This window comes from Gobius niger (genome assembly GCF_951799975.1).
Source record: "Gobius niger genome assembly, chromosome: 2".
NCBI lineage: Eukaryota > Metazoa > Chordata > Actinopteri > Gobiiformes > Gobiidae > Gobius > Gobius niger.
The window spans coordinates 14,376,481-14,400,831 of record NC_136853.1 but is presented as its reverse complement, the minus strand read 5'-3'; the positions used below and the strand labels follow the sequence as shown (position 1 = coordinate 14,400,831).

Sequence of the window (24,351 nt, the reverse complement as noted above, 5' to 3'; positions counted from 1 at the left end):
TTTTTATCCTGTATAAAAAGCTTGTTTTGGCGAGACGCTCTCAGTGCAGACTGTGGATGGAGGACATTTTTTAATCAAGTTACCTTTTTTCATGTTTTTTTTCTGTATAGGCGGGACAGCTCCAGCTCAATGGGAGGACATTACTGGAACCACAAAGCTGATGTATGCAAATCATTGTGCCAATTTCACTACAAATGTTTCTGCCAGGTGAGCGCCTTTTCACAACTGAATTATTGTCCTCACATAATAATCTCAATAATATATATTTTTTTTTATTTGAATGCATGTTCACAGATTCTGGTTGGCTGATTGTCCACGCACAGCGGAAGTTGTGACTTTTTCTAACCTGCTGTACAAAGAGCTGATGTCTGTCCCCTACATGGCCAAGTTTGTTATTTTTGCGAAGATGAATGAAGCAAGAGAGGGGCGGCTGCGCTGTTACTGCATGACTGATGATAAAATGGATAAAACTTTGGAACTGCATGAGAACTTCACGGAAGTGGCGCGTAGTCGAGACATCGAGGTAAACCAGAGACTTAAGAAACGGTTAAGAGTAAAAAAGAAAATAGTGGTGGAAGGGTGTGGTCATGTGACTCAAACAGTGACTTGTTTGAGTCACGACCATCATTTGGTTGATGGAGACTGTTTAGAAGTCATTGAGTTGTACTTTTATTGCAGGTTCTAGTTCTGTCTTAGTGCATGGGAAGTGGAAATAACTACTCTTGGTGCAGCTGATAGTCCAGTAGATAACGCTGCTGCCCCCTTTTCACCCTGTTTTCACCCTCCCTGCCTCCCTCCCTTCACCCCAATTTACACTCATTCACACTCATTCACGATACAAAAGGGTTGTTTCCTTCCATATTAATATTCTGGTTCCTACAATATATATCAATGCAGAATGCAAGGGATAAAGTCCATGAAGCACGCAGGATTGTGTGTGCTGCTGGTCCACTGATAGTACTAACCTTTAAAAGTTAATTTTACTCATGTTCATTAATTACAAATGTATAAGTAACTGTTTTTATTTTAGTTTCTTTTTTGTTTCTTTTTTTTCACCCTGTTGTCCTGTCTAGTGAAACCTACAGGTCAATAATCTTAAAGAAAATCCAAACACAATTTGAAGGGTTGCAATTATTTAGATTATGCACTATCTTGGCTCAACAGGGTTACATTGTGTATAAAACGTACACACATTGTAGTTTAGACCTCTACAAACATTTCTTGAGATATATTGAGATTTGTGTAGTAGTTTAGAACAGCTCCGGGGCACCCCTACATGAGCTTCCTACAGTCTGCCCAACCCCCCCCCCCGCTGTATTATGTGATAATGTGTCTCAATGAAAAGAGCTGTTTTAATTCAGGAACAATGATGGGAGGATACAGGTTGTATTGGCCACAATAACCTTTTTAAAAAAAAAGTTTATTAAATAATCCATATAAACTGCAGCTGCTTAATTCTAGTCAAAGGCCAGATTGAAATCTTTTAGGATCCTTGTTTAGCCCAGGCTGGTGAAAAAACACCAATGGCCTAAATTGTACTGTTTTGTAAATACTGTATCTCCATTTCCAACATAAATAAAACATATTCAGCTTAAAATAAAAATCATAATTATCAGTGTGTTGCAGAATACGCAGAAAAGTGCAAAACAGAAAGTTGGCCCTGCTCCTCCTCTCTCCTCTCAGCACAGGCACAAACGTTATGTGAAGAGGCTAAATGCCTAAATACCTCCTTTTCAAGTCAAAATTCAAGGGAAACCTTGTTGACATGTTTTGAAGCATGTTTCTGCAGATCGATCGCTTATTATCGCGTGTGCATTTAAAGAGTCTGGTTCTTTTAACAGGATGTTTCTCAGCCGTCCATGGGCCGATTTAAGCCAAAAAAGAGAAATGTTAAAATCTCAACTGTTTCAATCTTTCCATGGGAACTTTTTTGTTTTTTGTTTGTATTTCATGGCAAAACCAACTTAAACTAGTATCTTATTGGGTTACAGGTGAATTCCAACAATTCAATTTAATGATATTTGATAATTTCACTTCATTTGGATTCGTCATATGAATCATCTTTTCCCACTGCATCCCTGGACTTGTTCTGCGGCATAACTGAGAACCCCTGGTTTAGAAGCATCCGTGTATTACAGTCTTCTCTCAATCTCAAACATTATTCTCTTAGTCTGTGCCCTGCTGTGAACTGAATTTTTTTATTTTTGAATATCAGTCACAGCTCAAATCACACTCTCAGGACTTATTATTGAAAACTAAAATCTTTTTTTTTTCTCTCTACCAAGAAGAACATTATATAATTATGAACATTTTAAATCCATCGGGACCAGTCCTGGTGGATGTTTGCACTTTCCGATGCTTTTAGATTAATCCAATAATGGTTTGTGTGTGCATTAGCTGCTCGACAGGATTGACTGACCTTCTCTAATATTCACTAATACCTTTGCCAGCTAATGGAGGGCATGCCACTGCATTTGGAGTGTTCTGGGAACCTGGTGCCCATCAGAAAGGCAACACAGCAGCCGCGGAGCTTCAGCTTCCAGGCCTTCAGAGATAACAGACTGCCTGTCTCTGTCAAGGTCTGTTTGTGTCTCTCTGCTCTCAGGTCTAAGCATGACAAAAGTGGTGCCATTCTTTGTCATTGGTGAAGACAGTCTATCACAAATCCTCATCTCAGATAGCCTCTGTCTCTCACTTTGTTGTGACGTGTGTTTTCGTGGCTTCTCACATCAAGCATCACAGCTAAGCTAAACTTTAGACGCTATGGTATATTATTCATATAGAATTTATATAACATTGTTTTTATTGTACTGTATACACATGTTTTCTTACCATGTATTGCCCGTGTCTACTTAATATTTAAAAATGTAAACCTGTGTAGCACTTAAATGTGCATTTTAAATTAACCACTGTCTTGTATGTATTAGGTCTAGTTTGGCATAATTTCTCGATTGACTTTAGAGTCAATATTTTGAATGAATGTGCGACATTTTAGTAATGTGCTGTATAAGTTGCCTGCCTTCTTCTATTCTCTGTGTTTGTGTGTATCATCAGCAGATAGGCCATGTCTCTAGTGCTATATTAGTGTCACTTCTGGGGTAACTGTTGCATGTATGTGACTCCCTCACTCTGTGGGCTTGCCTCCTGTTCTTGCGGCTGTCCGTTTGTTTGTCTCACTGTCTTTCTTTCTCTCTCTCACGGTCACTCTGTAATGTCTGGTCTGACAGACGTCCAGGTAAAGAGTGCAGGTAAATCTTTCCCACTCGCCTGCCTGTGGACTGCTTTTCCCCTGCTTCTTGTCCATGTAACTGTTCCACAAGCCAAAGGTTTAAAACTTTGTCTAATGCTGTTTCTTTTTTCATTCCCTTTGTTTTCCTTACCTTTCCGTTCTACGTCTTTGTTATTTTGAAAATTTTCACATTTATTTTTGCCCATTCAATGTCTAAAATTTGATTTAAACTTTCTGTTGTCTGCACATTTTTGCTTGGTTTTCTTTCATTTTTGTGTATCAGGTCAGAGACAGTAATAAAGACGCTACAGGGTTTTTGTCCTTCCTGCGGAAGTGCACCAAGTATGAAGATGCACAGCATGTACTGTGCAACCTCAACATAGCCATGCCGCCTTGTGTCAAGGTATGTAGCTGGTGCACATCCCTAAACCTTTGTTCTTGGACCTTTCTATAAAAATAGAGGTGTGTCTTCTCACTGAGGGTATTTTCTATGTTTACAATGTTTACAATCACAGTTTACATTCCAATGAAAGTACATAGTTACATCAAAACTAATGTTGTAAATCTGGTAGATATTTGTGTTTGTTTTAGGTTTAATTTGAATAATTAACTATTTACAATAACTGTTATTTGTAGGTGGCTGGAAGTGAGGAGCGGCGGCGGACTTTAACACCTCTCGCTCTAAGAGAGCGCTACAGTGCCCTGAATGAGCCTGGTGTGGGTAAGTCCTGCTCTGCCTGACCTGGCCCTCTGCCAACATATACTGTAGCTCTGTGGAGCTGGGCCTTGAATGTTGCATTGTCCCTTTACCCAGAACTCTCTGCTTCCCAATCTGCCCTCTATACTTCCCTCGATCTGACTTGGGTCAACGCATGGCACAGACACTGAGCCTTGGATGCAGTGTGCTGCTCTAAAGTGTTCCCTGTTCTCTTTGCAGTGCAGTTTAAACACTGAATGTGCGCCAAAGGTTTAACAGTTCTCATCTTAACTTAAATGCTCCATGGCACTTGGCAGTTTCGATATTTGCTCTCCGGTAGTCTAGGTAGCTTGGAAACCTGATGAATGACTTTGATCGGTTTTGCATGGTGCCGGTGTCTCCACTGTGACTTCCGATGGCATGGCAGCAGTTTTAGTAGCAGGGTCACTGTTGCTTTGCACTGAGAATGGGCAGGAGCTCACAGTGGAGCTAGACAGAGGAGACGGCCTGTCAGACGTAAACAAAACAAATGGTTTTAGCCAGCTTGAAAGAGAAGGCCTTTTCTGTCTATGAAACACAGCGCTGCTATACATTGCACTCGAGTCCCTTGTAATGATTACTGAATGTGACTTAGATGGGACGAGCACTTGAATGAGCCCTCAATTCTAACCCCTATACTGGTAACGTTTTCTAATCCTGAAAAATATTTAGTCAAAAACAATGTTGTGGGAGCCGATCCAACAAGCCAATGCTTACTACAGGGTAAGTATTAGTATATACAGCATGCAATAAACTTTTCACACAAAAAATACATTGTAAAGAAAAAAAAACAGCTAACATTTAAGCTAAAAGGGAAAAAGATTAAATATGCTAATATGTACCCAGTAGTTGCTTTGTGTTTTTTGCTCATTTTTCCCCCCTTTTTTTATTGTAGCCGCTGTTAATGCAATGGAGAGAACGGAGCTTAAAATCAACCTCATATCTGAGCAGCTGGGCTTGAGCTGGGCAGGTACGTCACTCTTTGATTAAAGATGGGTGTAAAAGTATATCATCTTACTTCTGAATTTCATCTGAAAGAGCTGGCGCGTGAGCTGCTATTTGGAGTCGACGATGTCAACAGGATCCGTGTGGAGAACCCGAACTCACTGCTCGACCAGAGCTCGGCATTGCTGAATCTGTGGGCCAGTAGAGAGGGGAAAAGGGCTAAAAGTGAGTCCAGTGAAAAGTGACAAAACTTTGCAATTTGTTTTTTTCCTCAAATTGTCAAAACAAGACTTAAAGCAGTAATAACTTGTAACTTGTTTACCTTAATAAATCGTTTCATAGCCCCTCTGGGGGTAATACAAGTGTTAATGGGAGGATTGGGGGGTCTTTCATCTCCTCTTTCCACTTTCCATGCACTGGGTCGGAGGCGCAATACGCACTAATAGAATCATGAAGAAGAAGATAACAGGCTAATGGGCAAAGCTAACTGTGGGCTAGCGACACTTAAACAGTATTTACAGCCAAGTTTGAGTGAAAACAATAATCTCCATTGTGTCATTGGATGTACAATATCACTCTCTCCCTTTATTTTTTCTGTCAACGTAGTATTTACTCTCACGGACAATTAATGAGTAAAAAACTGCAACATGCTACGACACCTGCAGTGCCGCTTATGGCCTCTAGGGGCATGAGTTTAACAAACACTAAAGCAGGACCAAAACAATGGAACTAACTTATTGAGTTGAATTTCGTTTTGCTTCTATCTTCTGACATTTCCATGCATTTTTGTTTAGTCAGCGATGCATATTTTTGTGATGTGGCGAAATATAGATGTTGCTTCATTTAATACAACGGTACTTTGATGATACAATATGGTGGTGTCCTAATTTAGTTTTATGTCCTTTGAACACATAGAAACTGTAATTTACTATTCATTGTTTTTCTCTTTCCCTCATAAATCAGTGGAGAGTCTGTACACAGCTTTGAAGAACATTGACCGCGCAGACATTGTGAGCTCCATAGAGGGCCAGGCAGCGACCGTAGCTCCTGCTTCCTCAGAGGAGGGGGCCTGTCGCCTTGGTGACAGAGATTCGACTTTGCTCTCTCCCAGTGTCTTGAATGGTATGTAATGACCTAAACACAAAAACACAATTAGCCTTTTATTGGAAGGAACTGATTTGAATAATAATGACAGCCACGATGATGATTTTAATGCTACATATTGTACACAGCTTTTCAGGACAGTATTGTGTATTTTATGTTCATTAAGTAAATACAGCGCGTCAGCTAGTGTGGGTAACAGCCAATCTGCCTTGTCTCTGTTGCTCCACAAGAGATCACGGACACAAGGCCATCTCGCCTTGTGCACAAGCCCCGAGTTATTAGGCCCCCGTTTTTCAGAAGGGGTAAGTGGAGGGGACTTTTGGCTGCATGATGGTTTGCTGCTCTTGTACAAATGACAATGATGATGAACCCAAAGTAATGGTATTGAAAGCTGAGCGAAGTCTTTGACGTAACTTACTATATCTCTCAGCATGCAGTTAGACTGTGCCACATTTTATACACACCCATTTTCTGTTGAAGTATTCACTCTTCATGCCTAAGCCCTAACATGATGGTTTTTACGTTTCTATCACAATATGAGGAAAACCTTTCATGCATAAACGGCTCCTGGCACTGCTGACTTTTTAAAATATCCAAATACTAGTGACTGCACAGCTTGTGTGGAGTCTGTGAAGATCACATTCATTCTGCCCAGTCACTCTGGTAAACTAAATTTATCCCTGCTTTGGTTTCTATCATGAAGGATGTTAAGCTTTCTTAATCTCAGTGCAAGTGTTAAATAGAAACCTGCACCAAGACAAAGACACACAGAAATTCAAAGTAAGTAAACACTGCACTGCAACATTAAACGAGTAAACAAGGCACTGCAATATAACATTGGCAGATGACGGAAACTCTTGACATATAATAAGTAGCCAATGTTGATGTTGTTAATCTGTAATAGTTTCATTGGTAATTTTCAGGATTTGTGCAAATATTCTAGATGCAGTCAGTTGGTGTACACACGTGTGTGTGTTTGTCTGGGATGGTAAAGCTTTTAAAATGGCGCTATAGTAAAAAGGTTAAGCTCTGGGCCTTCATTCTTTGTCTCTCTCGCTCTGGCTGTCTTTCTTTCTTTCTTTCTCTTTCTCTTTTTCTTTCTTTCTCTCTCTGTCTCTCTGTCTCTCTCCTCTCTCTCTCTCACTTTACCAGAGAAAAAGACCTGCTCAGTTGTGTTTTCTGTTCTCTGAAGAGTTGTCTTTTTCTCTGGAGAATCTCAGTCTACCTTTAAATCTGTGACATGTCATATCTGCTTCCTAGCCGCCCCGCTCCTCTTCCTCTTCCCCTCTCCTGCTATTCTTCCTCACAGCTCTTCCTGTCCGACCTCTGACCTCATATGACCTCATGTTGACCTCTGGGCCTCCTTCTCTCGTCATCTTATTTTCCTGTGCTCCTCCCTCGTTCAGTGGAGCGAGGTCCTCCTCCTAGTCCAGCTCTGTGTGTAGAAGTACACTGTGCATGAGCATGCTGCATGAGTCGCTATGACAGTATCTTGTGCTTGCTTTATGTGGGTGTGGTGATGAACTTAACGCTTCAGCTACAGAATACAGACATTGATTAAATATACAACTTATGATACATTTGAAATCATTGTGTGTTTTAAGATAGCCATACTCTCCTATTTGTAGCCCCGTCTGTACAGTTGATTTTACCCAAGAGACAACTCTAAGATGAGAGTGAATGTGATTAATAAGATAGTGTGTTTGAGTTTGCTGTGTATCTTTATGTGCATGGCATGTCGCAGTGTTTGACTTTACTTCACTGTGTAAATGCTAACACACGATACATTTGATACATTTGAGTGTACAATGCTGCATTATGAGGGAAATGTAACCTTTTTGTTTTTTTTAGTTTAAATAACCGTATTTGTTTCTGAAGTGATACACGGTGAGCCCTGAAACGCACAATGTTTAAGGCTCAGTGGTGTCGTGAAATGTTTTCAATCATTGGGCAAAAATACTGTTTCTGTAATCAAGACAAAAATGTGTAGATAAGAAACGACACCAAAAAATCAGGTTGCAAATCGCCTTTGTGCCACTAGATGGTGCTAAATCCCTCTGTATATGTCTCACACTTTGCATTAACGCCAACTATACATATAAAACGTTTGCAGTAGACACGTGTAATGGCAAATATTTGCATTTCACTTACAACTAGCCTTGTCTCTCTTCAGATAATAACATGATGTTTTGCCCTGATTTGAAGACAGTAGTGTGTTATTGTGCCGTGTGCGTCTGTGTCAGTGCAGTGTGTGTGGATGTTGTTTTTTTTCACACTTCGAGACTAATAGTTGTCACTGTTGTTCAATATAACATTTTTTATTTGTTTTAATAACTGATACTTAGCTGGTGTTGTGCGTGTGTCTGTGTGTGTATACAGTGGTCGGTGTACTGTGCTGTGTTTCCATGTGCCATAACAGTCTACGTGGGCATTGTACTTCACCGTGTGATGTACCCGTAACACATTTGTTTGTGTAAGAAAGTAGGAGTGAAGGAAAAGCCTTACCCAGATTCAACTCACCCCCTCATCCCATTCTGATGCCACCTCTCCACATCTGGCCTGTACCATCCCAGAAACACACACACCGACTTCACTCACAGACCAGGCCATTTCATGTACAAATGTAAGACATTAACCGTATATTTCAGTGTCATTGCAGTTCTGTCATTACATGTGGAATAACATTTGACTGAGAAGAAGCAATAAATGAATGATAATTTGATTGGAATACGAGGCAAACTTTGGTACCAATAGCGTTAGTCATTCTGTGCATTGTGTGACTGTGTGTATGCCATGTTAAGCACATTCAATGTTAAACCATTCCTCAGAAAGCATACATTTCTTTGTTTATGCTCTGAGATTACTACACCTTGCATAACAAAATACTGATTCATCAGATCGACTGTAAGTTGGAGTAGAGCAGTACTTACAGCTGTGTGTGTGTGTCTGTGAGAAAGGGTTTTGTGCGTCAGGCGTTTGTTTAAATGGCTGATTTGCCTGGGAGCTGCTTGGGAATGATGTGCATCAGTTGCTGGTTTATTTGTTTGTTGGTTTTTTCGATCTAAAATTATTATTTTTGCACTTTCAGAAGTCGAAAGTTGCAAGAGCAGATGTAACTTGCAATTCCCACAGCAAGCAAGATGATATTACCACAACATGAAACAAATTGCTCCAATGGGTTGGAACGATACTAGCTCAGTGTATTCTGATCAATGTGGCACTACTTCTACTTTCTATACGGAACATATTGCAATTGGAGGATGGCTTTCTATTAAATTCAGTATTAAATATGAAATTGAATATCGTGCCAACCCCACAAACACTCAGCACTTCCCCTTTTTACTGTAATGAACTGATCACGTGTAGTTAGACGACGTTCTTGTCCACTCACTCGACATTAAACACAATTATTTGTCAATGTTACTGCTGTGTCCCAGTGAGGAATAAATCTAAAAGCGTTAGATTTATTATTCAATGTACAGTGTAGCTGCTGTAGATACTTAAAGTGAATTTCCCCATGCTTATCAGCATTGTCAAACTATAATGTTGGCAACTGTTCTTTGTTACATCTCAAATAGTCTAATCTATTTAAGTGGAAGTAGCAAATCATGTTGAATCCATAACATTGGGACATAGCAGAGCCCTGAGCCTGGCTGTGCTGGTGTTAGTGTGTGGTCTCGCCCCTCTTGTCCATGCAGGTTATGGGTTGGTGCAAGAGGAGCTGCTGTCCCCTGCCTCCCTGCAGTACAGCCTACCCTCGCCTCTCAACGTAGAGCCTTACTGGCAGGAGGTGTCCAGTCTGGAGTGTGCACCTATAGCCACCACAGAAGAGGACACGCTCATGGAGATGTCGGACGTGCAGGTGTGGCCCGCAGGGGTGAGCCCCTCTCTGGTCACTGTGGAGGACTCGTCACTGGATGGCAGCAGCCGGGCAGATGACTCAGAGGGGGCCACGCTGTCCCTCCCCTGCAGCTTAGGGCGCCCCAGCAGCGGAGCCAGCGGGGCCAGTGGTTCTATCATGGAGCTGGAGGAGGAGGAGGAAGAGGAGGAGATAGAGGTAGAGGTAGAGGAGGAGGAGGTCACGCCAGAGCCTCTCACAGCTCTGTCTGACCGAGACAGGATCCGAGCCAGCGGGGCCGTGCCCAAGGTCAACCTGAACGGCCAGCTGGGAGGTCAGAGGTCGGAGGGCAGGAGAGGGGAGTCTGGAGGGCTGGGTTCAGGTGCAGGGATTTCTGTTGTTTCAGGCCAGCAGGACATCACGGGACTGAGCCGAGCTTCAGAGCACAACGGAGACAACCGGTAAACTTCAGTGAAATATTGTTGTCTTCCGTCTTATTTGTATTATTATTTATTCTTACCAATACAAGCTGTATCTGTTTTGTGTGATCCTGCAGGGTTGGAGGAGGGGGAGCTTTCCAGCCCTATCTCCCAGAGAAGGATTCCCTTTCGGGCTGGGTGGGTTCAGTGTCCACAGGCCGGGACAGTCTGCGTGAATCCCAGGAGGCGGTGCTGACTTCGGTGTGTGACTCTGGGTATTCTCATGTGCTGAGGGGCCGATACCCACAGGGCACACAACCCTTTGAAAGGGGGCTGGGCTTTTCCCAACATGAGGAAAGGCCACCACTATGGGACAAAGAGTACACACAGGGCCAGGTCAGGTTTCTATAGCGACTGATCTCTGCAAGCCACTCCAGCCCATCATCATGCGACTAACTGATGGCGCGGAGGTCACTCAGTTTGAGTTTTGCTCAAAACCATCGTTAGTTTTTCACTCAACTACACAGCAATCATCAAAATGACACGTTTTGATGACGAGCAGTCAGATGTGTTGCACCATGCACACATAGAGACACCATTGATGTTTCTTTTTTTACATCAGCTTTACAAGTTGCTTTACTATTGTTATATATATATATTGAGATATATTCATAATTGTGTTGATACAGAGGGAAGAAAAAGAAGAATGTGCAGTTGAAACACGGACGGAGGAACACGCCCCTGTGCTTGTGAGAAAGGTGATGTGTTTAATCATTACAGGCAATTTCTTTCAAGATCTTAGCATGTTTCTATGCAAAGTCTTGAAATAATGCAGGAAGGCTTTAGATAAACAGTATTTTCCCCCTGTGTCTTCTTCTCTGTTGTTGCAGGAGCGGAAAGCTACTGCCAAACCATCCTCCACAAAACGACAACCTGAGCGGCGTGGAAAATGAGCGTAGACGTTAAAACTAACAAACACTGACGCTAACAGAATTATCCTCAGTATGTGACGCGGGGGAACAAGGAGGTTCTGTCGACTAACAAAACGATCGGAAAGAGGAGTTCAACGTGTAGTTTTATAACATTTGTAAAGAAGAAACAAATCAAATAATCTAAGGCATGATTTTTTTTTTTATAAAAAAAAAGTAAATCACCCGCAAGAAACAAAAAAAAAAAAAAAAAAAGCAACAAATAGTGCTTCCTGTGAACTATAGCCGCATGATTACTGCTGGTGCATGCCTTTTGACCTTTGGAACTATCATTATCTAACAGAAGGGGTGAAGCAGGATGGCCCGCTTGGATTACGGACCCATTGGGAACATTCCCCTCGCTGGAATGGTTTGTGTCTGCAAGTACAAGTCCAATAACTTGAGCCAAAATCGGCCCCCCAAAAAACTCTGGACAGTAAACAGCCGCGCATCTGCTGAGCCCAAACCAGTGCTTCTTGACTGGACCCTCTCCCAGCTCTTCTCAATGTGATATATGCACTCTATGCTTTGTCTGTGTGTATGTGCGTAGGTGCGTAAACTTTTTCTCTACCGCATGTGTTAACTGCTTCTGGCTTGGTGCTGAGCCATGCCCCGCGATTGGCTCGTCGTCCCCGCGTGGTGTCATGGCGTGCTCAGTGCCAGAATGAGAAAGCCACTGTGCTTCCTTGCTTGTGAGTACCCCCGTGTGTGTGCGCTTACTTGTACGTGTTCCCCTCAGATCCAATTCGCCCGGTGTAAAATATTGGTTGACTTGACGTGAGCTGAGTCGGTTCGCTGCCAAGTTTTTTCAGACAAAGGAATGTTTTGGGTATGATTGCCTATAGCTTGTCCCACCTTCCCTTGCTCCTTGCTAAAATCCACAGACCAAATGCAGTTTCTTCTTGGTATTTTTTTGTTGTTAATGTTGATGATGTTGTTGTTGTTGTTGTTGTTTTTCCGATATGTTTCTGTCAAAGGCGTCGGACATCCCTGATTTCTGTAGCTTTCCACATTTCTTTTGGTTTTTTCACCTAACTTGAGTGCTGTGGACCTCGGTCTGTATATTGAAGGACTGTGGTGTTGTGGAGCAGCGTGGCTATTGCTTACTCTCATTAGGTTAGGATCAGACAGTACTGTGATTGTCTCATTTTCATTCGACTTTTGAACTGTGAAGATGAACAAAAAGAGCAAACACACACACACACACACACACACACACGTGGAAAATAGTAAGGAATCTATAGCAATCACGTCTTCATAACCCAGTCCGAATTAGACGTAAGGATCAGTGACTGGCCCTTCTCACATGTCGCAATCGTTTTTGTTACGCAATTCTAATACATCACCAACAAAAAATGAAGCAAATGAATGCGTTTCATTCATTTACAAATGCACAATAACAAACCCAGAAAACCTAGAGTTTGGCTGACATTGGAACGAGTCATCGGTGATGTGCGTTTCGCCATAGCCACAACGATGTATCTGTATATGGGTTTTGATGTCAGTAAGTTGTGATAGATTTGAGACTGTGAAACATTTCTCTTTCAGCACAAAACGTAGCAAACTAAACAATCAGGAAATGCTCACTCATCGCTGCTGTCAAAGAGGGAAGCTGATAAGCGTGCTTTCATCCGTCATCGGTTTCTTTCTTTTTACTTTTTTTTTGGATTTCACTTTTGCTTTGAACGTACCCTCCTCACATGAGATCTATGCCTTTTCAGTGCAACGCTTCTCAAGCTATTCACACCAAAAAAAAACACCTCGTAAATCAGGGGTGTCCAAAGTCCGGCCCGGTGGCCAAATGCGGCCCTCAGACCAATTGTTGGTGGCCCTCTGCCTTCTTGCTGAATCGGGACACATCATCAGAGATAGTCCTTTTTTTATTTGAAATGTAATAATTCTACACAATTCTAACCAAACAGCTAACCTTTTACTGTGAGACAGAGCTGGCATGAAGGTTTTGAGCATAAATAAAGGTGTGGGGCACAATTAAAACCTCTGCTAGTCAAAGGTTTTGCGGCACTAACCACCGATCTATGGCCCTTCACCCTGTGTACACTTCAGAAAAAAGTTTGGACACCCCTGTCGTAAATGATTCGACTTCCCAAGCACCCCTTCACAGGATCGAACTGGGTCTAAACTAAACCTACATCGGACCAAATCTTTTCCAAGCTGACGTATGTGTTTTGCAAAAGCATAAGCGACGAATAAAGGCTCAATTGAAGCCGTGGTACGTGCGCCACAGTCCGCGATCCGCTTGTTGAGTGTGTTCCTCTTCCAGACGCCCGTATCCTCTTCAGCGGCGGCGCCCTGAGGGGGTCATATCATAGTAGCACACAGATTCTATCATGTTTTCCAAGAAGTACTGTAAATGCTATTGTAGCCTGAATGACACGCTGAATGACTGTAGTGACATGTACATACTCAGCCCGTGGAATATAATATGTTTGCTACATATGACACATTTTTCCACTGTTACGCCACTCAGGTCTTTTCAGTTCTGCACAGTCAAAAAACGTTTTACTTTTATCTCCCCGGAGTGTCCTAGATCCTTCTCGGATGTAAAGGTCTTGCTGCTGTGAGCATGAGAAAGGACACAGAGTAGTTGAAAAGATGCATGCATGTGTGTTTTGAAGGACCTATACCTGATTTTTTTGTTCCTTTTTTTTTTTTTTTCCAATTCTCAACAGGGATGAGTTTATAAGGATGTTTCACAACTTTCAGCGAGCAATACAGTCACAGTAATGTAAACGCGACAACAACTAGCTACTTGCTCAAAGGCTTCATACTTAAAGGCTTCATAAAAATAAAATACAAATTTGCTTTTACATTATACTGAAGGACAAATCCACTACAGGAAACAACATCAGGTATAGGGCCTTTGTCTATTCATATCAAACCAAAAAGTCAGCCATTCTTTGCACAGAAAGGAGTAGCAAGAGCTGACATCTCTGTCTGTTCAAAATGTTTGAGTGACAATTCTGTCCTTTGATTTGTAATAGTTCAGCATAAAATTGAGAGAGTTATTGGGTCATTTGGTGTAAATCCAGTATTTCAGTGACACACCAAAGCGATCACTTTCGAGCAAGTTCTGCTGTGTTGAATTTAAACAGAGAGATGTTCAGTCGTTTAAAGTAGATTCTTCATAAGAATTGAACACAAGTATTTCAGATGCATATAACGACACTATTCCAAGATTTGACCCATTAGCGCTTTTGTTTAAAAATAATAATAATAATTTTGACGCTGATAGTTATTGTTTTCACTCATATTAACTAAATCAAAAGTCCGCCCTCAAACTATTGCGACGTCAGATCTATTATTTGCATCCAAGCATATTAAAAAAAAGCTTTAGTGATATCTGAAATACTGATTGAGTATCACAAATAGCCTTTTTGAGTAAAACTTTCAATTAAAAATATTCAAACGTACTTAACAATTTGTACCACACTAAGTAGTTTGACTCCGCTAGTATGTTGTGTGACTGGGTGAAACGTTTTCTGGGCTTGAGATGTGTGGTAACCTACTGAGTATTGTACCATTTTTAATTGTGGAAAAAAAAAAAAAAAAAATGAAGTTCACCTGTACTCTTTTAGAACAGATACATGACAATGTAAACGCAATATCATAATAGATATCCTAAGGAATGCAACAGCGCACATGCACAAAACATCTTTTTATGAAAATGTATGTATAAATATATGATAAAAAATATATATATATTTAATTAGAATGCTATGCACCCTCATATAGTTGTTCTGGTGTTCTTTAAGCATTATGTAGTCGAAGCATATGCCCTCATGATGGGGCATGTAGAGGCTCTGTAGCTATGACCACTTGTTTTCTTTCCTTTTGTATGGTCCTGGAGAGAGGAGGAACAATGGTGAATATGTACAAGCCTTTCAATCAAATGAAGATATGTATAAATCATCTCTACCCTGTACACCAGCTCAAAACATTTACAGAAATAAATAAAACATGTGACATACTTGTGCGTTTGCTGTGGTGCTTTTTATAGATGTCTGACAGAATCTTTCACGGAAAAGAGTGCAATCATTTTTAAAGAAACAAGAAGCTGATTTTTTTCACCAACTGTGTGTGTAATAGGCATAGATATATGGGGAAAAGATAATTTTATTGGAAATGATGTAAAAGTTAGGGAGTAAACAAAAACAACTCTGTGACGCCCCTGGCCTCAGCCAATCAGAGCGCCGCGGCGCACGTGCTGTTTTGCAGGAAGTGCTTGGTGTTTTGGATTTGCTGGACCACGTGTTAGCATCAGCTCAGCTCCTGCAGCAGTTGCCACGCGCTACCACGTCCTTTCCCACCATTCCGCGGAGCTTTGGCATTCAGCGCGGGGCTGTTCGACATGTCGGCAGGCGGCCAGAGCACAAGATGCCGGGACATACCGGCTGTCCGGCGGGTGGCCATCCTAGATGCTGCCCACATGCCCCAGGACTACTCCACCACTCCGGGGGGAACTCTGTTCAGCACGACGCCCGGAGGTAAAGTCCTGGGTTGTGTCACGCAAAAGACCAGCAGCCTAGTGCATAGGACAGTTGGACAGCAGGACAGCAGGACAGTAGGACAGCAGGACAGTAGGACAGCAGGACAGCAGGACAGCAGGACAGTAGGACAGCAGGACAGTATTAGGACAGTAGGACAGTAGGACAGCAGGACAGTAGGACAGTAGGACAGCAGGACAGTAGGACAGCAGGACAGCAGGACAGTATTAGGACAGTAGGACAGCAGGACAGTATTAGGACAGCAGGACAACAGGACAGTAGGACAGCAAGACAGTAGGACAGTAGGACAGCAGGACAGCAGATTGTCCACTGTTTGACAATCATCCAAAAGTCCGGTATGGTTGAATATCTGGAAACTGACTGACAATCACCCTAAGGTGTTGTTATTGTTTCGTCACCTACTCTTGCAACTCATACTTGACAGAAAATTGTGCAACGTTTAAGTTCCTCATGCTGCCCAATGCTGCAGCATAACTGCGCTATAGCGTTAGTAATACACACTGTCCATGCCCTCAGTTGAAACTGATAATATATTAATAGTAATACATATATTTGTTTGTCATCCACTTTGCCAGAAATGACAAATCCTTTCCAGTCATCCATACATTTTAATTGTAATACTATATTATAGAGTAGTAATCTATTTCCGTTAATACAGGTGGGTCATACTCAGTTGCATTTTTGTTATTATACTACCCTTTACTTCTACTTCTACTTCTATTATATTGTATCTGTACTCCTAATCGAGTTTTATCAAAGTGACCCGTTCCACTGTGAGTTCATAAAGTGGCAAAAGCTTCTTTAAAAAAACAAAATCATCATCTTTTTCTTTGGAAGTGACACTTCATTTTTTATGTTGATCCGTATAATAAATGTCTTTACTGAAACCGAAATCAAACATGATGAATGATCAAACAATTGTTCTTGTTCTCCATGTCCTTTTGTACTCTTACTTGTGTAATTATGTTATTGTTACTACTTTGTACGTCTACTTGAGTAAAATTATTGAAAGCAATGTTACTCTTTCTTCAGTGTAAAGTTTGGCTGCTCTTCCCACGTTACCAGAGTGAAAGTATTAAGTTGCTTTCAAAGTCAGGATCAGCGATACTCCGTGACAATAATAATACCCCAACTTTTGCACCATGTTTGGAGTGTAGTCCAAATCTAGTCCAGAATTGTATTTGTATCGCACATAAAATAGCACGTTTAAATAACCATGACAGTCGCCAAAGTGCTTTACAGTTAGAAAATAACACTTTCTCAAATCTAGCCTATTTGTAGTATTTATTTGTTTTTGGCAGTAGTCACCTAAGCGTACGCTGAGGAATCTTAAAGTTGTTGTTTATTGAATCATTTCAGGTGTGAATATGTCAGGCTTCTTGCACTTTACAAACCTAATAACCACGACCAGTGCTAAAGTTTATTCAAAATGAGAGAGAAAAAGTTGTGGGAATGCTGACACACACCTCATGTTTATCCAAAGAAAGCCTGACTTAAAAGCTGTGCAGTTTTCATTTCATTATTTATCAAAGTTGCACATACATACGTCACATCGTGAGTAGACTCGATCAAGGAAAAAATAAATGGGTCAGCAGCTGTGTGCCTGGGAAAATGCCATGTGCAGAAAAACGTTGTAGTCTTAACTGTCCTACCTACTGTAGCTGTACACACTCCATACAATACCCTATAATGACAAAGTGGAAAATGTTTTTTAGAATGTGTTGCATATTTATTAAAAGTAAATAACTGAAATATTGCATTCACACCCTTTATTCAGTATTTTGGTGGGGCACCTCCTCCGTTATCTTCGCTGCGTGCTTCGAGTCGAGGGGAAAGTCTCTGGAGAAGGTTTTTCTCCAGGATGTCTCTGTACATTGCTGCATTCACCTTTCCCTCTATCTTGGCTGCAATTTTTTTTTTCCTAGGATGGGAAAGGGCTTTTTCCATTAGTTTTTTTAGTGTTTTCAAGGTTAGGGTTAGGTTTCTGTCTTCGGGTAGTTTGGATCAGTTTAAACTAGGGTTGTTCTCAAAATCAAATGTGGCATTTCCCATCCCATCCTAGGAAAAAAATGCATCTTGGCTAGTCTCCCAGTTCCTGTCGCTGAATAACATCCCCACAGCATGATGCTGCCACCACTATGCTTCATGGTATTTGCGATGAATCTGGTTTCCTCCAGACGTGAGTCACGTGACACTTGGCATTCAGGCCAAATAGTTCTATCTTGGTTTCTACTGAGGAGAGGCTTCTGTCTGGCCACTCTACCCGACAGGGCCTGGTAGACAAAGATGGTTGTCTGTAATGTTCTCCCATTTACTCCGAATAAAGCTGGAGCTCTGTCTGACCTCCTTGATCAAGGCCCTTCTCAATCTCCTCCAAATCATTAACAAATGATGGAGGCCACTGTGCTCTTCAGGATCTTGTTTTGTAAAACACTGGGATAGGCACAATAAGCCTGAGCTTCTACCTATTCCATTTCAGGCAACATATAAATGTTAAATATTTAAATATCTGAATAAAATTAATCCAAAATCTTCAATGCTGCAACAATTTTGATGTACCTTTACCCAGATCTGTGCCTCGATACAAACCTGTCTCGGAGTCTACAGACAATTCCTTTGACTTCAGGACAGGTGTGTGCCTTTCCAAGTCAAGTCCAGAAAAGTACATCTGGTGGACTTCAGTCAAGTTGTAGAAACACCTCAATGACTATCAGTGGAAACAGGATTCTCCTGAGCTCAGTTTGGAGTGTCACAGCCAAGGGCTTGAATACTTATTTACATTTGATTTATTTTTAATAAATTAGAAAGCTTTCTAATTCCTTGTCATAATGGGGTATTGTGTGTAGATTGAGGATTTTATTTAAAATCCATTTTGGAATAAGGCCACTGTAACAAAATGTGGAAAAAGTGAGTACGATAAGGTATGATTGTTTGTGCCTAATTGTCCTCATGTATTGAAAATAGAAGCAATTTGCTTCATTGTTATGAAAATATGGAAGGAAAAAATCATGTGTGACATTTTTTCTTATATTTATGTCAGTAATACAGGGGAGTTTTTTTTAATGAATTTGGGTCGAGCAGGTGGGTTGGGTCACATACAATGGCAAGAAGCACATTTCTGCCTAAATTGGTCACATTGTGGTCAAATGTGGACTGATCTTCATCAAAATCACAGGAATGATCAAACAGTATCTGCTTAAACTAATACCACCCAAACATTTACATTTGATCATATTTTTATTGGCCATAACATGTAAACATTCATAGGAATTTACAGATGTACAGGTGCATTATGAAAGGCTTTGGGCATCAATGTCTTCAGTGTGACCCAACCCTCCCCACAACATTTCACCCATTGTCATTCATTTACACTGCATTATTGTTATTATTATTATTATTTTTTTTAAACATATTGAATATTTTACATTTCATCATCCTAATTAATTTTTTATTAGAGTAAATGTGTACAAATTCCCAGATTTGGGGGAATTTGTACATTCCCAAAATGTACAAATTTTGGGAATGTACAATATTCCCCCAAAAAATATAGTCATCACTATATTTTTTTGTTTCTAAGATCACTATTTAAGCTACTGCAAAAATGTATTTTCTTCTCAATTTCTTTTGTGAATCAGTCTAAGTCTGAAGGATGACTGAAAGGAGAGAGAGATTTACTTGTTTAATTCCATGCTGTCATTACCGATTCCTAAAAATGGAAATAAATGTCACTCTTATTTAAACTTTTTAGGAACCAGAATCATCTATGACCGTAAGTTCCTGCTGCAGTGCCGGACCTCTCCCCTGACCAGAACCCCTCCCAAACTGCCGGATATCCCAGGAGTGACACGACCCCTGAAAGCCGAACCCGAACAGCCTGAAGCCACAGTTAGATGCAACACTGAACATATCCAGGAGGAGATGGGCGCAGGTAAATTCTTTTGTCCTATTTGACTCTGTGTACTTCTTTCTCACTGTATGAAATGTCCTTGCAGGAGAGGAGGCCCAGTTTGAAATGGACATCTGACAAGTTGCTGCCAGAATCAACAATAGTTCACATTTTTATTTTTATTATTTGTAGTATTTTATTTACTTCTATAAAAAATATGTGGATTTTGTTGTAAAAGACAGTAAATTGTACTGTTTAGTAATGAGTTACTTTTGTACTCCCATAATAGTATCCTCGGATTAACAAAGTCTTAAATACAGTATGTAGTTTTTGGTGCCTTAAATGAGAGGTTGTTATAGCAATAACAAATAAACTTTTGGATATATATGGTTTAAAAACAAACCAAAACATACTTAATATGTTTTTCTGGTCTTGGTTTCTCTGCGTGATGTGTGACAAACCAACATGGTGTTGGTTTGTTGATTGGTTGTAATTTGTCTGCTGTATTTGATCAGGATTTTGAGTGTTTTTTTTTTTCTTAAAAACTTGAATGTTATATTTTACTTGAATAAATATATGGCATTGTATATAGAGCTCAGTTGGTGTATTTTCCCATAACAATCGGAATCATACATTAACGGGCAATAAAAGTATAGTAAACACAATACACAAGATAAGAAATAACTTATTGTGTTATTATACAGGGGAGTCAATATGACTCATATACATTACATGAGCTACAACATTTGACCTCAGGTACATTTACAATAATATTTGACCTCAGGTACATTTACAATAACATTTGATTACCCTACTAGTGCTTAAGTCAGTTGCCCTTCTGCCATATCGCTGTATTCTTCCATTAATAGTTTTAAATATTTCAGTCTGTGCTGGTAATCCTCTCACTCGTCTGATGATTGAATGTAGTTCAACCATGGCAGGAATAAACAACAAAAAAAGTTCCAAAATAATTTAAAGAGCAATGTCTCGAAGCAGAAGCCTCCGTCTCTGTTGGACATTCCTGTCAAGTGCCTTTGGGTGTTCTTCTACTGTGTTTTTAGTGGCAGCCGCACTCCTCCACGATCATGTTCTCATGATGCCTCATCACCATCTTCCCAGTCTCGTAGTACAACATGGAGAGAGGCGCCAAGCGTGTGGGAACACAGGACACACAAGGCACTTTGTCCGGGTGATGCAGTTTCAGCAAGCTCTAGAAAGAGTAAAGTCCATTATTATAACATTTGCTTCAGGTGAAACAGAAAATACTGTTAAGCCAAATCAGTCATGATTGTAAAAGCTGTGTCTTACCTGCATGTATGCGTGGTTGGTTGGAGTGAAGGTTTCATCCACAGGCGAGGGGCATCTCCCTTCACAGCGAAAAGCATTGTAGCGTCTGGGATACACAATCCACTCATTCCAGCCAAGCTTATCAAAGTCCACCCACATGTCCACTTTTCTGCACAGGGGGCTCTTGTCCTCTGTGGGCTGACCTACATGAGCCGCCCCAGCCACCCGCTGCCTCTGTTGGTCACTGCGGTGATAGTATTCCTGGTGCCTCTTGCTCCGGCCACTCCTCTTGGTGCTGCCGTCCATCTGAACGTATTTGGAGTGCTCAGCTGTGCGAATGAGAGTGGGTGTCCGCTGGCTGGTGGAGCTCTGCCTGGTGAAGACCACCATCATGACCCGGTCAGTAGTCGAGTGCTGAACCACCTGCTGGTCTTCTCTGTGTTGCTCTTGGGCCCTGCCAGCTGGATATCCATCCTGCAGCCAGTCCAGCAGTAGCTCAGTCATGTTGAACACTTTCCAAGAGGACGGGGACATCATGGAGCTCGGTCTTGCCTGGACTCTGCCCAGAAACACTGGCTCCTTAGGGCAGTTTGACCCAACACAGTGGTGATAGATGTCCACTGAGGCCTGAGACGACTGGTTGAAGGCAGGGAGACGGATGCGGAGTTCAGCAAGTTGGACATTGTCACTTGAAGCCATGGAAGACACGTCAAAGGTGACTGACCAGTGGTGTCCAATCTGCTGACAGGCTGCAAAAAGAGGGGGAAATGGTTATAGACACACACAAAATGACCACAATACCTATTTAAAAATCTACCAAAAATAGCTAAGCACTTAGTTATCAAAATAAAATCAACTCCCCCCCCCTTTAAAAACGACAGGCTTCCTGTAAACATTTACAAATATGTAATTGATACTTACTCTTAGCTACTAGACTGGTGACGGAGTCGGAGTCATGCAGGCCCCGGTTGTCCTCTGTCGCTGAATGGCTCGAACCGACCTTTGGCCCTCTGGCGCGATCCTCGGTGAGCATAGTGCGATACAGCTGCATCATGTAGAGCGGCAGGCGAATGGACTGAGGCCGCGACCGTGCGCTCCTCTGCCGTAGTACCGCGTAAGGATGCATCCCAGGAAAACGACGTGCGCCTATAGCCAGAACCAAATCCACCAAGAGACTTAAGATGAGAAAAGATAGATCCATCACGTTTTGCTCCGGTAGTCTCCTTGATGGTGTTCGTTGCGCAGATATTCCAGTGGACGCAGTCAGCAGCAGTCTGTGCTTTTATACTCCTACCCAAGTGGAGCATCTTCGTGCCTTTGAAGTGCCCTGTCAGGAGGTGTGTGATCCACGGAGGTGGCCACGGCGCTTATGGGTCGAAACCAATTTGTCTTTGAAGATGATAGGTGTTAAAGCTGAATGTGGTCGTTACTCGCGTTAGATAGGCTATTCTTTTGATAAGAACCCATGACAATATTAGCTAAGGAGATTATGATGCACCGCTGCTGCGCTCTGATTAATGGGACTTAATCAGAAACCACTTCGGCAAATCGCGTCCGTGATCTGTTGTTGGGAAGGTGCCGTTGTTATTCTTTAGTTACCATTAAGAAACTCGCGAGAGGTTGTGTTAAAACTGTTTAGACAACTTTTGCTCTGGTAGCTAGAGCATAAAGCTCACACAAACGCATTCTTGTCCACATTGCATTTAGCCCTTGCGGTGAATTGTTAAACATAGGCTACTTGGCTGAACATTATAGGCACTATTCAGGTTGTGTTCACACAACACGACATTCTAGACAGTCTATAATCTGAGTTGGTGCAGCTAAGAATTGTATGCCTACTATGATAACTGTCAAAATGCTGAGGTTTATATCGCTTAAATGGCTGGACCTATCCACAACAAAAACTGTCACAAAGTTGAAAGTCTTCTCTCTCAGCATATGGACTAAGGTCAAATTGCTGTCCTATAAAGGTGACTAACAGTGGTGACATATTCAAAATGATGTGCTTGATGTTGGTCAAATTAAAGGATTTGCTTCCAAATAATGATTACGTCCAACAATTGGAGAGTTTCTGCGTGGAGATTTATTTCCAAAAGTGTCTCCCATGGAGTCGTGACCTTTGCTCTGGTTTCCTCTTAAAGCCAAGACCTAGGTCTTCACAATATAGGCTATTGCAAAACTATTGTTATTGTCACAATATTAGTTACATTTATTTGGGCTGTTTACATTCAGATGTTCTTACAAAATTCACATCATTACACAGTAATGTGGCTCAAAAGGAGTAGGCTGAAGCGAGGAGCTTATGTGAGCCTGTCCCATATTCAATACTTTCAATACTCGTGCATTTCACTGCTGCACATGTATTCCTCATAGAGAACATAACTAATAACAACAGCATCACACATTTGACATTACTTTGATATAGATTATTCCTGAGCTTATACCAGTTACAAAATAAACGTGCAATACTATTGAGTTGTGTAAAAGACTGTCACGCCTAAGCAAAAACACACACTCGAGTGTGCATGCCCATCTTTAAAAAATGTGATTATTTCCATAACAATGCCCATTATTTTGAGAACAATAGCCACATAATTCAATTTCTATACCAAATTCAAGCAGAACTAAAGGGTATAGGCTGAAGTTCACTTAGGCAAGCCTAACATCAGAAACTTTTTTCTGATAAGACATGGGAGGCAACAAACATATATATTTCGACTTGCATTTTTTTGTCATCAAAAACTACTACTACTACTACTACTACCACCAGGCTACTACTACTTTTGACTATATTAATATTATTATCATTACCATTAGTATCTCTATCTTTGGCAATGATCCAAACATGCCTAAACATGACATTCACTGTTCTCTATAGCAATGGTGCTGATTATGGCTCACACATAAAACAAGCCAGACATTTGACCTCAAAGGAGAGAACAAACGCTGTGTAAGAAGAACCAAATTGAAGAAAAAGAACAAAACAAATCTGAATGCTTTTGAAGAGTGATGTTTGGCTTAACGAGTGTCACTCTAAGCGTGTGCTTTTATGTGCCTGCATCAAAACCTTATTTTTCCATTTGACCAGTCGCCTTTAATGATGCACTGAGGACAAAAGAAGTAGCAACTTTGACATCAGTTTTCGTGCTGTAGCCTGTAAATAAATGTTACTTACTTTCTATGTTTTGATTTTGAACAGCGTACGCTATAATGCATCTAGACAACAGCTTTTTGGTAAGACTTTATTTCACAGTACCCTTGATATATTGTACATTGTTCCTAACTACAATATAATGTGCTCTGTAACTATGTGTAATAACTTGTACCTCTTAACCTGCGCCATTTTCTCCTGTTCAGCTTCACCAGATCTTAAAGGTCAATCTAGACCAGTACTTTTGCATTCATTATAGTTC

At 41.1% G+C, this 24,351-nt stretch overlaps 3 protein-coding genes across 3 annotated transcripts in view; 2 read left to right on the top strand and 1 right to left on the bottom strand.

Moving 5' to 3' along the window:
* ank1b (ankyrin 1, erythrocytic b) overlaps positions 1–12,291 on the top strand; it is a 66,815-nt gene extending 54,524 nt beyond the window's left edge. Inside the window, exons 31-43 of the mRNA XM_079551634.1 lie at positions 111–207; positions 295–523; positions 2,451–2,579; positions 3,513–3,632; positions 3,866–3,950; positions 4,861–4,935; positions 5,004–5,135; positions 5,874–6,032; positions 6,245–6,316; positions 9,713–10,313; positions 10,409–10,532; positions 10,961–11,029; positions 11,162–12,291. Coding sequence (XP_079407760.1) covers positions 111–207; positions 295–523; positions 2,451–2,579; positions 3,513–3,632; positions 3,866–3,950; positions 4,861–4,935; positions 5,004–5,135; positions 5,874–6,032; positions 6,245–6,316; positions 9,713–10,313; positions 10,409–10,532; positions 10,961–11,029; positions 11,162–11,224 — 1,955 coding nt within the window. The 3' untranslated portion in view covers positions 11,225–12,291. The remainder of the gene's footprint in view (positions 1–110; positions 208–294; positions 524–2,450; positions 2,580–3,512; positions 3,633–3,865; positions 3,951–4,860; positions 4,936–5,003; positions 5,136–5,873; positions 6,033–6,244; positions 6,317–9,712; positions 10,314–10,408; positions 10,533–10,960; positions 11,030–11,161) is intronic.
* Positions 12,292–15,472: 3,181 nt separating this feature from the next.
* eif4ebp1 (eukaryotic translation initiation factor 4E binding protein 1) lies at positions 15,473–20,065 on the top strand. The gene is made up of 3 exons (XM_079551765.1): positions 15,473–15,744; positions 19,514–19,693; positions 19,758–20,065. The coding sequence occupies exons 1-3, from the start codon at positions 15,609–15,611 to the stop codon at positions 19,787–19,789; spliced, it is 348 nt and encodes a 115-aa protein (XP_079407891.1). The 5' UTR covers positions 15,473–15,608; the 3' UTR covers positions 19,790–20,065.
* Positions 20,066–20,708: 643 nt separating this feature from the next.
* ndr1 (nodal-related 1) lies at positions 20,709–21,976 on the bottom strand (the record flags this gene model as incomplete). Its single annotated transcript, XM_079551630.1, has 3 exons — positions 21,860–21,976; positions 20,960–21,687; positions 20,709–20,861 (listed from the first exon to the last, which is right to left on the bottom strand). The coding sequence occupies exons 1-3, from the start codon at positions 21,969–21,971 to the stop codon at positions 20,709–20,711; spliced, it is 993 nt and encodes a 330-aa protein (XP_079407756.1). The 5' UTR covers positions 21,972–21,976.
* Positions 21,977–24,351: the final 2,375 nt, after the last annotated feature.

What these genes read in the sequence shown, in the direction of transcription:
- eif4ebp1 (XM_079551765.1), top strand. Translation starts at nt 15,609, where the DNA reads ATGTCGGCAGGCGGCCAGAGCACAAGATGCCGGGACATACCGGCTGTC. An exon ending in GTTCAGCACGACGCCCGGAG is followed by an intron (nt 15,745 to 19,513) that starts GTAAAGTCCTGG and finishes TAAACTTTTTAG; the next exon opens with GAACCAGAATCATCTATGAC. An exon ending in CCAGGAGGAGATGGGCGCAG is followed by an intron (nt 19,694 to 19,757) that starts GTAAATTCTTTT and finishes ATGTCCTTGCAG; the next exon opens with GAGAGGAGGCCCAGTTTGAA.